This window comes from Gorilla gorilla, chromosome 10 (genome assembly GCF_029281585.2).
Source record: "Gorilla gorilla gorilla isolate KB3781 chromosome 10, NHGRI_mGorGor1-v2.1_pri, whole genome shotgun sequence".
In the NCBI taxonomy this organism is placed as follows: Eukaryota; Metazoa; Chordata; class Mammalia; order Primates; family Hominidae; genus Gorilla; species Gorilla gorilla.
The window spans coordinates 61,959,541-61,973,805 of record NC_073234.2 but is presented as its reverse complement, the minus strand read 5'-3'; the positions used below and the strand labels follow the sequence as shown (position 1 = coordinate 61,973,805).

The 14,265-nt window shown below is 34.1% G+C and overlaps 1 protein-coding gene across 20 annotated transcripts in view; it reads right to left on the bottom strand.

Annotated features, from left to right (window-relative positions):
* KIF21A (kinesin family member 21A) overlaps positions 1-14,265 on the bottom strand; it is a 156,755-nt gene that overhangs the window by 17,834 nt on the left and 124,656 nt on the right. For 4 of the 20 annotated variants that reach the window (XM_055359229.2, XM_055359233.2, XM_055359234.2 and 1 more), the window contains 4 exons: positions 11,572-11,786; positions 8,817-8,924; positions 6,973-7,101; positions 332-468 (listed from right to left, as the gene is read on the bottom strand). In XM_055359229.2, coding sequence (XP_055215204.1) covers positions 332-468; positions 6,973-7,101; positions 8,817-8,924; positions 11,572-11,786 — 589 coding nt within the window. Of the gene's footprint in view, positions 1-331; positions 469-4,133; positions 4,149-4,834; positions 4,874-6,972; positions 7,102-8,816; positions 8,925-11,571; positions 11,787-14,265 lie in introns of all 20 variants that reach the window. The other 16 variants (XM_055359239.2, XM_055359240.2, XM_055359241.2 and 13 more) reach the window with 7 other exon arrangements.

Here is a 14,265-nt window from a genome sequence, read left to right as displayed (position 1 = left end):
CATCTTATTCTCTTTCCCATATTGTATATTTAAATAGCCTTTTATAGATTTTTATATAACCTGCATTTCAAAATTCAGGACTCTACATGCAGTACATGCCCAAATACTGTAGAGAGATGTATTCTGTCACCATTGTATTCACAAAACATCAACAGAGGTTTTACTTGCTGCTCAACTATGCAATAATTTAATATATTTTACATTCAGGGCTTGAACCAGATTATCCGATTCTTTCTGGTCTTAAATAGTTTGACAGTTTTCTAGAATATGTTAAAAATGTAATTTAAAAAAAAAAAGCTATTAAATATCTGCATTAGACAACTACTAGCACCTTTTGATCCAGTGAAGAGGAGATCATCAGTAGAATCCACACAGAGCACAGCTTTTGTATGCCCTTCAGCTATGTGAATACACTGAAGTGGAAAAGCTCTGATTCCTTTTGAAGCAGGAAATGGGTTGATTATGCCCCTAAGGTGGGGAAAAAACAAACAAACCAAGATTCACTTCAGTATCATGAGACTAGTTTTGTTTTTTCCCCTAACTTTAAAAAGTCTTTATAAGTAATTAGTAATAAAATCCAGACTGCTCTCTTTTAAGCAAAAGGACAAAGTGTGAAATAATAATAGTGATGGAGTATATCAACTAATCAGGCATCTGCTAACAGCTGCATTCTGCAAAGAACAAAGACTATAATACATCTAGATTTTCTTATTAATAATTTCATCTCTCCAAGGTTTAACGAAGCCACAATGGGAATTATTTGAGTGTACTGAATTCTGACAAATAAGGAAGAAGCAGAAATGACAAATAACAGGAAAACATAATTCTATGTCAAGCTGGGGTGTAAAGGAACATGCTGGAGAAAGTGTAACATATATGCCACCTAAAATACTAAGAAAGCAGATTTCAAACAAAAATTGAAGATAGGAATAATTGAATGAACAGAAATTCTAAAGGGACAATGGGTTAAAAAGATCAAAAACTTAAAGAACTGACAATCTCAAAGAAAATTTTAAAAGAATGAGAATTTAAAATAACAGTGAATGGATAAAGAAAATGTACATGCACACAATGGAGTACTATTTAGCCATAAAAAAAGAAAGAGATCATATCATTTGTAACAACATAGATAGAACTGGAGATCATTATGTTAAGTAAAATAAGCCAGGCACAGAAAGAGAAACATTGGATATTCTCACTTATTTATGGGATCTAAAAATCAAACAACTGAACTCATGGACATAGAGAGTAGAAGGACGGTTACCAGAGGCTAGGTAGGGCAGTGGGGGTTGGGAGAGGTGGGGATGTTTAATGGGTACAAAAATAATAGAAAGAATAAAGTAAGACCTACTATTTGATAGCCCAACAGGGTGACTATAGTTGATAATAATTGTACATTTTAAAACTACTAAAAGAGTATAATTGGATTGTTTGTAACACAAAGGATAATTGCTTGAGGGGATGGCTACCCCATTCTCCATGATATGATTATTGTGCATTGCATGCCTGTATCCAAACATCTCATGTACTCCATAAATATATATCTACTATGTACCTGCAAAAATTTAAAATAAAAAAATTAAAAACAATGAAGCTCTTTAGGGAGCTTTCTCATAAATTTGATATTTTTGTAGTTTCTGCTTTATGGCACTGGGCTATGTACTATGGAAATATAAAGATTATCAAAACATTGTCCCTCTCCCAAAGGAATTTAAGATAGGGTCTGAATTAAAATAATGGTGTTGGGGAGGCTAAAGATGATAATGAATTAAGACATGACAAACAGTCAAATGTACCTTCGCTCAAAGCATTATATGCTTCAAATTATGTTGAATTATGTCCATTATGTAGGACAAATGGCATATTAGGACAAATATAAGGATAAAGGAAAACTGTTTTGTTTCCATCTTCTTAATGAAAGAGAATAATCTTCGAGATGCAAGAGGGCAGAAATGATTAAGAAACGTGAGCCCAAGATAAGTTAGAGCTGACAATGGAGATTTATTCAATAAATTCAAGTATTTCTGTTTTTAAATCATTATATCATAGGGTTTTGAAAGTATATGCCATTGTGTAGGCAAAATCCTTGTCAGTACTCTAAGAAATCACAAAGGTCAAAAAAAGGGACAAAACATGTAGACCTGATCTTCCAAAAAGCAGGAAAAACGTGGAATTCAGAAACTCAACTTCTTGTTGAGTCTCAAAGAGGAATACATTAAGCAAATCATTATCCACTTAAAAATAAATGTTCACCAACAAAAGATAACATGGGCTCATCAATTTCATGGGGAAAGTTTTTTGTAGGGTTAATAGATACCAATTTAAGGGAATGTCATATTCACAATATATGTTGACTCTAATAAAGCCCATACAATAAGACTTTTAAATGATATCCTTGTGGACAATGTGAATAAGTATGGAACTGTTAGAGTAAAGTATTTCCACAGGTAGTTGAAGAGTCATACCTAACGAGTCAAAGTCACTGCTGATCTGGAAGATCTTTGGTATCTAGTCAATCTTTACCTAGCCCTAGGGAGAAGTGGCATGCTTATTAAATGGATATATTAAAGAACTGGACATTATATTGCCTGAAAAAAATCACTGAAGCAAAATTCATTTATTTTATATGCCGACTCACTATCAATGATTTGTTTAATAGAAATAAATATTTCAGGAGAAAGACAGCGATAGACTTACTGCATTCTATGTAGGCCATATATGGAATGAGGTGTAGTTTTAGATGTCCCATTTTAAGAAGAACATTGAACAATTGGAGGCTTTACAAAACAGTAGAAGCAGAATGAAGGATCTGTAGACTATATTACATAAGGAACAGATGATGAAACTATTGAGCTGATAAAAGAACATTTACCGGAGAGAGGATACAACAGCATAATTTAAAAGGGCTGAATATTTGAAGAGCTGTCATATATAAACAAAAAGATATATAAAATTAATTCTGGTAAGGGAAAAAAAGAGCTGATGAAGACTAACGAATGGAAATTTAAAGGAGGTAAATTTAGAGTTGGGGAGAAAAAAACATTTATTTTTAGAGTCTGGTTATAATGATCACAAAAGTGATAGGAGTTTCTTATCCCTATAAATGATATAAGGAATTATTATCTCTGGATATATAATTATGAAATGTGATGCCATGATTTGCATACATGTGTCAATTTGAGATTACTGAAACTAATGCTTAGTAATTTGTAATCTAACAATTTAACCAGATTAAAATTGAAATTGGAGCAAAACCCGCTCAAAAGTCTGAATCTGCCATTTGGAAATTTTGATGTCTTAAGGTTCATAGATATGAACTGAAGCCATCAAATTTACACATATTTCTTCAAATATTGAAAAGGTATGATTCTAAAGAATAGTAGGTTGCTACTGTTAATTCTCAAACAGAAAATATATATTATATATAGGTCAAAAAGCTGATCGTAAGAAAACAATTCATGTTAACAGCCTAAGAGCTATTTTCAATGTGCATTTAATAACAAATCTTCTTAAGAAAAAAGCTAAACAGTACCCTCAGATGTAATACTGTGTCTCCAAAGGTTTCTTTCCTTCAGATTACAAGCTTTATCCTAAGAATCTATTAAATGTTTCCCTGATGATGTAATATTCAACATAATTCTGTCATGTCAAATGTTATAGTATCATAAAATACTCGGTAAATATTTGCCCCAGTAACTTATGTATGGCACAGTTATTTCCAGGAGATCAGGATGCCTTTTTTTCATTCTTATGTATTTTTATGTCATTGATTATTCAGTCTTTTGAGAAAAAAAATCTCAATATTAAACATAGTGTTTTATTAGATACTTTAAAATGTTCTTAAATATTCAGAATATTAGGATTAATATTTTATATAAACTACCAAAGATAATAGAAACTTAATGATATTAGAAACATACAGCCATGGTATTTCTCTATTTGAATTAATCTATCCACATTTTGAAATATAAAATCAACTTTAAACGAGTTTAAGGTTAAATATGGCAAATTTGTACAACAGACTTGATCTGCAGGAGAAAAAAAAAATAAACACTTATTTTTGTTCCAGGCAAACCTGTAAGGTCTTTTGATACTGGAAATGAAATTAATTTCCTCTCCCTTCCCCGGCCTACCTTCTGGAGGATCTGCTGATGATCAGCAAAAATGGCCATAAAACAAGGAAAACAAGTGCAAAGAGGGAGGACATAAAATGATAATGGTGAAAGGGAATGAGACAGAGAGAAAGAGAAAGAGAAGTTAAGGACCCCCAGAAAAATCCATAAAATGAAAAAAAATAACGGTTATTTTTAAAGCTGCACCTATTCTTAAGAATATTTATTTTAAAAAAATGCTTCCTTAGTGTTTATTTCCTATTCTTTTTAATTTTTGGTATAATAGTATCCTTTTTTTCTCTAGCATATTTTTATTTTTAGTCATATAATCTTTTTACTTAAAATTGCTAAACCAACAAGAAAAAAAATACCTTATCTACCTCACACACTTTGAGGCATTAGAAATACCTAATTGTTGAGAGTAAGAAATCTTCTTGACATCAATATTCATAAAACTTGATTTCTTTTAAAGAAAAGATTCAGATTACAGACAGAAAACAGGTATCACAATTTTTAAACTATTATAAAAAAACACTACTTTATCTAAAAGGTATGACCACAAAAATGTATTAAAATTATCATGTTTAGAAATATTAGTGCATTTATATGATTTACAACAAGTGATGCATGCAACAAAAGTGAGACTTGCTTAGAATTTCTAGGAAGGCACTTTAGAACATCAATGAAATTCCGGAATGTAGGAAAGGCAGGAAAGAAAGTACCTGTGTACCTCCGAGAGAGAGGAGTCACTTTCATCAGACCTATAGTGAAAGAGTTAGAATTATGAGAGAAAGAATACAGATGTCAACAGGTAAGGACACTGACTTTGGACTCAAAATCAACAGCATGAATAACAGATATATAGCAAACATTTCCTTCATAGTGCCCTGCTTTTCTACTTGCACTGGATATTAGCATGTTTAAAGTATAGCTAAGTCACGTAAAAAGTTTGATATTTATGTCTTCTAGCAAGACTTTGGGGGCTAAAATTTTCTAATACTGATATATAAAATCTATCCTCACTTCTAAAATTTAGGCCTTGCAGAAGAACAGTATCAAGTACATGAGATATAGCACTTCAAGGTTTGCTCTATTTAATTTGACTAGTCCTGGAAAAATTTTCCCATTTCAATAACTGTTGATCAATTTTATTCACTTTGATAATTATCACTTTAGATATAGACTCTAATGTTGAAGTTACACAAAATAGATTGTGTTTTCGCATAGAAAGCAAGTCACTCAAAATTTAATAACTTTTGGCTTTAACTTATCTCAAAAACACAGAGTTCTTTTGACTAGGGAGCATCTGAGTAACAGCTGGGGTACTTTAGTGGGCTTTTAAAATGGACAAGTCACTGTTAGCCCTACCTTGAGGCCTCCAAGACTGCAGTGAGTCTGGTTATTATGAAAATCTACTCGACTGTACAACAGGCTTGAGGAGAATGAGGATATGGTGAGTGTTGGCATAGAATGTAACCAGAAACAATGTGGGAGATCTGCGTCTTGCTAGTGGGATATGGTTGCTTCAAAACGGAGCCCCAGAGAAAGTAATGTAAAGGGGTAGTCAAGTTTTTGAAAGTGTAGGGCAGTCAGTTATTCTACATTTTAGTTTATAGAGATGACAACAGAGTCAAATTATTGGTAGCTCATAAAGTATTTCAGTAAAAAATATGGAACTGTGATTAGGTTGTCAAGATTATCAAAAGATTGACAGAAAATATTCTGACTGTGAAGGAAAGGTAGACACAAATTTAGCAACTCTTCGTATACCTAGTGAAACTTGACTTCCCAAAAGTATTCCTAATGTTCAACTTTTCTCAATTAATGACGGAAATAATTTGACAATGTTAAAGAGTATTTTGTTTAATAACACAGGAAAATATTTACCTACCTATATCAATGTAAAGAACATATCTTCTACTAATTAAACCATATTAAAATCTAATGAAGGATCCATAAATAAAAGAATTATCCATAAATTAAGTATATTTATAATTCTTTAAAAACTATGGTATGATTCTCTAAGTTTATAGAGCCATTTAAAATGATCTAAACATGCCAGACAGACAGATCTTAAATGGCATCCTATAAATTTTAGAGATTATTGATATATACAGGGAGGCAATAGCAGAAAACAATCATTATCATTCCAAGTCCAAGCAGACAAGTCAGAGTTAATAAATACCTTACGGCAGTATTGTTAGTATGGCATTCTTGCAAGAGAGATTCTGGCTCAATGTGTGGATACTTTGTCATTTCAAATTTGATGACATTTACATTTTCCACATCCCTCCAACTTCTCCACCCCTGCAACCCACTCCCAGGCCTACTCTCTCCATCCGTAAAGGTGATTTTTTATTCCAAGAACACAGTTATTGAAATTTTGTGGTGAACTTGTCTAGAACAATCAGATGACAAAAACGTGTTGCACTTGTAACAATGGTCTTTGTAAACTGTTATATCCCCCAGAAGTAAAGTAATTTGCCTCTTTCCAACTCAGGCTATCTAAATTAGAGGCTTTTGTGGGCTCACAGAAGCTGAAGAATCTCCAAAAATTTAAACATCAAGTGGTCTCAAAGATTTTTCAGTTCTAATTTACTTGTAAAAGAAAAGGCAAGACAAGTGCTGAAAGCATAGCAATACAAATCTACAACAGGGAATAATGTTCAGCAGGAAAATAATTTTCTCTAATTTTGGCTGCATGGTTCCTTTCCCATTGGAAAGATGCATAAAATATGGCAAGAGTTCACAAGTCAGGCTCCATCTCCTACACAGAGATGACTACATGTTTTCTACAGACTGTATTGACAGGTTCAGAATCTTATATAAATAATTGGGGCTCTTTTCCATAATGACTTACTTATCCTGCTGAACTGATGTGTTTCCCTGAGAAACAGTAAGACGATTAAAAACATTCAGTTCATTACGGGGCCGGCTTGGTGGGGAAGAAGGAGGTGAAAGACTAGCCTCTGAAGTTCCAGAATCTGAGCTACAAGAAAAAAAGAACATTAAGTAGGTGGCTTTAATTGGTTATGATTTGTTAGAAAAGTTATAAGAAACATGCTCTTTAAAAAAAAAAAACTTTTTATTAGAGAACTCCTTCTTTCCTTTCTTCCTTTTTTGTAAGATAAAATGCATTCTGAACAATTTTTAAAATTTCTTTTCACTGGATTTTGTTACATTGGCCACAAGATGGCACTAAAGAGAAGATTCTGTCTGCTGAAATCAGAAGTCAGTATAAGAATAAAGCAAGCCACATTTAAAATTATACAATTTTAGAATCAAGAGAAAGTTGCTCACTTTACAGATGAGGAAAGAGACCCAGAGAGCTTACGAGATGTTTGCTTATTCAGTTGATTCATTCATCTATTTTTAAATCATTTATGTGCTCCATCCCCATTTCCCAATTATTCTTGAGAGATTTAATTCAGTAGACACAGGCAAACTACATCTTTAAGTACAGGAAGCAAGGGTGATAAGACGGATAATTTCGGCCAGGCACCGTGGCTCACGCCTGTAATCCCAGCACTTTGGGAGGCCGAGGCGGGCGGATCATGAGGTCAGGAGATTGAGAGCATCCTGGCTAACATGGTGAAACCCCGTCTCTACTAAAAATACAAAAAAATTAGCCGGGCGTGGTGGCGGGCGCCGGTAGTCCCAGCTACTCGGGAGACTGAGGCAGGAGAATGGTGTGAACCCGGGAGGCGGAGTTTGCAGTGAGCCGAGATAGCGCCACTGCACTCCAGCCTGGGCAACAGAGCGAGACTCCGTCTCAAAAAAAAAAAAAAAAAAAAAGGATAATTTCTGTGACATTCAAGTCAGCTAAACCCGTGGTCAAAAAAGACAGTGTGCATCTTGGCACAGGGTAGTGGATGGTATAGAATTGTCCATTTAGGCACGGAAAATAAATGAACACTTCTTTTAAATATATTCACATTTATTTTTATGTCAAAGAAATTAAAGTAATTCACTTCACTAATATTTAAATGTAAATTCGCATAAATGCTTTCAAGGACATGTCTGAGATCTGCCTGTCACATGCAGAACAGGTAAACTGAGGGAGGGGTGGCAGGGTAACAGTGGTTCTAATCCAATCAACTTCTGCATGCTGTCATGTTGCAATTTGTAAACGCCCAGTTAAGTGGATAATCAGATTATACTATGTACTGCTAAGTAAACTAACCCTCACAAAACACACAGAAGAAACATTGAGGATAATACCAACAATGTAAACATGAGAGAGCAACAAGAAAATGGCACAATAACACACCCTATGATTAATATTAGTTTTTCTGTTAGACACTCTAAAGAGGTAGGGTCAAGATCAGTTTTAGCCGACATGGCAATGACGGTCAAAATTAATTCTAAATTTTTCTATTAATAGAAGACTATCTGAAATATAGACTTAATAAGCCTTACCTCAAGTATATATTAACTCTTAAAATGATATACACAAATAACTGGCAAGTAAGTAAGTGGACATGATCAGGAACAAGTGCTCAAATATTTTTACAGGTATATGTATGACCAAGAATATTAGACCACCGAGCCAAGCCAAAAGCTGACTTGACTGTCTTGATTAGTCAAATAGTCATAACCACAGCACCAGCCTAAATATGGAAAATAATTTCATGATTATCTTTAGCATCTAAGTGCAGCAGGCATTTAATACAGTCTAGCAGGTAAAAAACATTAGTCACTTACTGCTTTTGTTCCTTGGCCTTTGATTTTTCTGCTTTCTCATATGCCTTTCTCCTTGTTACAGGAGAAGGCTCTGGAATTTTTTTTTCTGATAGAGATGACTGCCTGGAACTGAAGTAAAAGAAGATTCTTTAATTACCTAATTCTAAATTTGCACATACAACTTTGGTAGATAGTCAATCTAAAATTTGTAATAGGTTAATAACTGGAACCTGAGAAAGATTATTACTTGAGAACAAAAAATAAAACTAACATAGGAAAATATTACATGAGTTATATTTAGTTGATGGAAGCTCAGCAACTATAATTTTTAAATTAGTGATCTTATTAAATATGTAACAACTTACTATCTTTGAATATAAATATCAGTGATATACTGCCAAATAGCCACAACAAATATTTTAGATGTGTTTTAATTTCATTGGTAATTATTTCAGATGAAGAAAAATTATCTTTATAGTTTTGTAAGAACAAAAATATTAGAATATCAGAATATGAGAAACAATGAGATTTAATGAATTAATATTGAGACACAATCACAAAATAGTTCTATAGGTAATCATACACACACAAAAATACATAATTATTTTACTTAGCTAGTATTTAATTTGTATCTATGTATATTTTAGTAATAAAAGTATTCTTGCCTTAAATATTTTAAATGCCAAATGTCTGCTTGTAATTAAAAATTCAAGAAAATAATTTTTGTATATGGTGGTAATGAATTTTAACTGAAAAAAAAAAAAAGTCTGGGCCAGGCATGGTGGCTCACACCTGTAATCCCAACACTTTGGGAGGCTGAGGTGGGTGGATCACTTGAGGTCATGAGTTCAAAACCAGCCTGGACAACATGGTGAAACTCTGTCTCTATTAAAAATACCAAAATTAGCTGAGTGTGGTGGTGGGCGCCTGTAATCCCAGCTACTTGGGAGGCTGAGGCAGGAGAATCACTTGAAGCCAGGAGGCAGAGACTGCAGTGAGCCAAGATCACATCACTGCACTCCAGTCTGGGCAACAGAGCAAGACTCTGCCAAAAAAAAAAAAAAAAGTCTGGGAAAAAAAAAAAAACACTAAGGAATTAGACAGCAACACTTCCAGAATGGGTTTGCATGATTCCTATTTAAAAGCAAAACTAAATGTAATTAAATTTTGTGTGCTTGATTTTTCTAATCAGGAAATCACATTTTAGCAATCCTGCATCATTTAAATTATAAGCATCACCTGAGTAAAATTACGCAGTAATGGCTCATAAGAGTTACTGCACCAAGTGAGTGACCAAACTCTCACAATGTACAAAGAATTACAAATATATGAGTATAAGCATGTGAATTTATGAAAACTTTAAAGTAAGTTATTTAGAGGCAGAGCCCAAAAGATATTTTTTACAACCTGTCATAAAGGATACATTTTTAAAATGTAAAAAGACAAATAGATTACCTGAATCTGGATTCCAGGCCACAGATTTAGTCTTGAAGTTCCAAAAGTCTCACTCATCTGACAGACTAAATACCTAACACATTTAGTTCCTAAAATCTGACCTCAGTTCTACATCACTACCTTCACCAAAAGCATTTCTTCTATTCTCATCTTATCACAAAAGCAATGAAGCCATAAACTATTCTGGTTAGCAATCTCTAACAGCAGATCCAACAGTTAATTACATAGGCCACCTCAAGCACATGCAAGAAAGTTCTGTCATCATTAAAATTAATTCTGGAACAAAAGGTAGCAGATGGGATTACTGAATGGAAAACAATGGAAATGTCCTCATAAAATGAAGAATATTATGAAAAATGGCTACTCAAGGTTGGAAAGTTTGTTATTTTGTATTATTTACAGATCATATAGTGTGTGCCACTTTTGGGGGGGCAATATTCCTCAGTGCAGAGATGTATTCATTCCATAAATTATCTGCTAGATCACATGTGAGGATTAGTTTGAAAAATAATGTTAAAAATCTTTACCAGTGAATGACTAATCTAATATTAATATAACTATCAAAACACACACATGCACACATGGTACACATATGTACACACACACATACACATACGCATACACACACAGGACTATGTGGGAAAATCTTTCTTTGTCCTCAAGATAATAATTAAAAATAGTCTATGCAAGATTTATTTTGAATAGAAGGTTTTTTGTTCAGATTATCATAGGAAAGAGAATATTTCCTCCTTCAAATCTTTAATATTACCAATAAAAATATTTTTGGGGCATACACTCATCCCAGAATATGCAATATGCTTCAAGGTAAAAAATTAGGAAAGCTTAAAATGTATTAAACTTGTAATTGGTATTTTCTTTTTTCTTTAAAAGTCAGCAAACATTTACTATCCTGACAGGACTCTTAAAACTAGGACATAGGTAATTTAGAGCAAATTTAAGAGTCTAAACTTTCTGTTTATACATAATAGTTATATAATGGTTTTATAGGTATAACTTTAATTTAGGTATTTCTATATATGTATTTTCTGTAATTCATAAGTCAGCCTTTATAAAAATTATAACCCTTAAGAATGATCCTAAAACTTGGAGACAAGACAAAGCAATTCAACAAAGGACATCTCATCTTAAATTATTTCAACTCTCCAATACCTTAGGGGAGACAACACCTAGCAAATTATTTCGAAAACCAGAGATCAAATTTATATAAATTTTAAATAATAGAAATAAGAAATTAGCAACATGCATACTTTTTTTTTTAAAGCCAAAAGAAAAGAAGTTAGTGTAGCTGGGCCAAACTTACATGCTGCCTATCTTAGAAGGTAAGCCAGGTGGGGGAGAGAGCTCTTTTTCCCTAGCAGAAGTACCACTTGTCTCTGTATTCATTCCAATCTCTTGCCCTTCTGCAACAGGTGTGAGGGGGCCAGGCAAGGAGGCATCTCCTGTACTAGTGTCTGAAGCTAGTTCACTGCTATCTGCATACAGCAATTCCATCTGGGTGGTGGTTCTCCTTCGGGCCTAGTCAAAGAATGGAAGGAAAAGCAATCAGGAGCAAACTCTTGCATAGAAGCTGATTAGAGAACAGAGATTTATATGAGTTTGAAATAGGTAAAACATTTAGCGTGTCTTTTCCTAGAAGGTGTGCCAAACATAGCATGTGAGATAGTGACAAGCCAGAGCTATATAGCTAGATAAAACCTTTAGAGGCCAAAATAATAGCCAACATTTGTATTGTACTTATATGCCAGGCACTGTTCCAAACACATTATTATATTAGCACGAGATAGGTAATATCATTATCTCAATTCCAAATTGAGGAAACTGAGGCAAAAAGCTAAGTAATTTGGCCAAGGTCATACACCTAGTAAGTGGCAAAGCCAGATTCAAGGCCAGGCTGTCTGCCTCCAACATTACTGTGCTCTCCTGCCACTTGCGGCCAGCTCCCTCAACATATAATTAAAAAAAAAAAAAAAAAAGAAAGAAAAAGAAGAAGAAGAAGAAGAAGAAGAAAGACATTAAACCAAAAGATAATTGCAGGAAAGCTCAACTAAATCCTGGTTTTTCCCATGCTTAATTTCTTTTTCTAATACAATTTTTTTTTCAATTATTGTAAGCCTTTTCCCATGATGCCTTAAATATATGTTTAATTTGCCCACTGGACAACACCAGCTAGTATCAGCTTTGGGCAGCCTTCTGAGGAAAGTAAAGGTTATTTTCCTAGAATCTAAACTCACTATAAGCATTCCTTTCCTTACTCTTGACAACCAAGTGACTATCCGGTTATTGCTCAGTTAGTTGTTGATGTCACTAAAGTACTAACAGATAATCAAGTGGTTTACCAGATTATAAGCCTCCAGAAAGGAGCAAACCTGTTTTTCCAGCTGTATAGCTCCAGCTCTTAACACACTGCTGGTACACACAAATTTAAAATATATAATCAACTTCATTTTTTTCAATAAATGAAAAAGAAATGATATGAGATCCGGCAGGGTGCGGTGGCTCACACCTGTAATCCCAGCACTTTGGGAGGCCGAGGCAGGTGGATCACGAGGTCAGGAGATTGAGACCATCCTGGCTAACACGGTGAAACCCCGTCTCTACCAAAAATACAAAAAATTAGCTGGGCACGGTGGCGGGCGCCTGTTGTCCCAGCTACTCAGGAGGCTGAGGCAGGAGAATGGTGTGAACCCGGAAGGCGGAGGTTGCAGTGAGCTGAGATCGCGCCACTGCACTCCAGCCTGGGCGATAGAGCAAGACTGTCTCAAAAAAAAAAAAAAAAAAAAAGAAATGATACGAGATCCTTTTCAGGCATCTTAGCGGTTCAAACGGAGTAGCAGGTAGCACTTCAGAAAATGTTTTAAAAGAGAAAGCCCTGTAGCCATTTTTTATACTCTTAATTCTCTCCACAGCCAAGAACCTAGAGCAGAGATGAAATTTTTCTTGGGAATTCTTAAGCCAGGTGGTTCTTTCAGGAGATGACCTTTAGGCCACCACTTCACATCTCTCTCTAATGTCCCACAGTGGCATAACTAAATAGGCTTTCTCAGAGCCTGAAAGATCAAATTTATCTTAAGAGATTCTCTCCTTTGCTTAGGACTAGATCTGAACCATAGCAGAATGTTTTATTTGAGTTTTGGTAACTTCTGTTTAGACACTTAGAATAATAAAACACAAACCACATGTTGCGAAGCCAATAGCTCAAAGATCATGTGTAAGAGCATGGAGATGTTTTTTGATGGGCTTAACCAGTGTTTTAATAATCCGTGAAATCTATGTAAAAATCCGTATTTAAGAATTCTCTTGAAAAAACAAAGGATCTGGTAGCCTTAGGCCCATATTCCCACACAGCAAAAATGAGCAAAACTTGATGGTGGCTATTTCCTTTTAGATGGGGCATGTACTCTCCAGGTAATCATAATGATGAACCGTTCATTGTATATCCAGCTAAATTAGTCATTTGCATTACCTGACTAACCACTGTGGGCCTTAAATATATACTATCCATTGCACAGTATTATTATTTCAGGTCCTGATTCAATCCATTCATTCAACAATATTTAATAAACACTGCAAGAATTCTTTGTTTTCAAACATTGTATGATTGTTAGTCAAATCACCTACTATCAAATGCTACCACATTCAACCTGATATGTACCATAGCTATCTCACACATTTAACTGCATGTATAATTTATATCATTTTTTAAAACCCTACAAATACGCATCATAGCTTCATAAATTTTTAACACATAATAATTACAGATTAGATTATTATTAAAACCACCTCAAGGCACAGTTAAACAAATAAGAAACACTTAAGAACACACTAGTATGCTAAAATTTAAAAAATCTCCTGCCAATCTAAATGACTGAGATTGTATGCCACTACAGAGTCTACAATTTAGTTAATCAGCAGCTTAAGAATCACCCTCCATAATTGTGTTATCTAGTGGGAAAAACATAAGAATACAGTAAAGCCCAATTTCCACCAAGGAGAA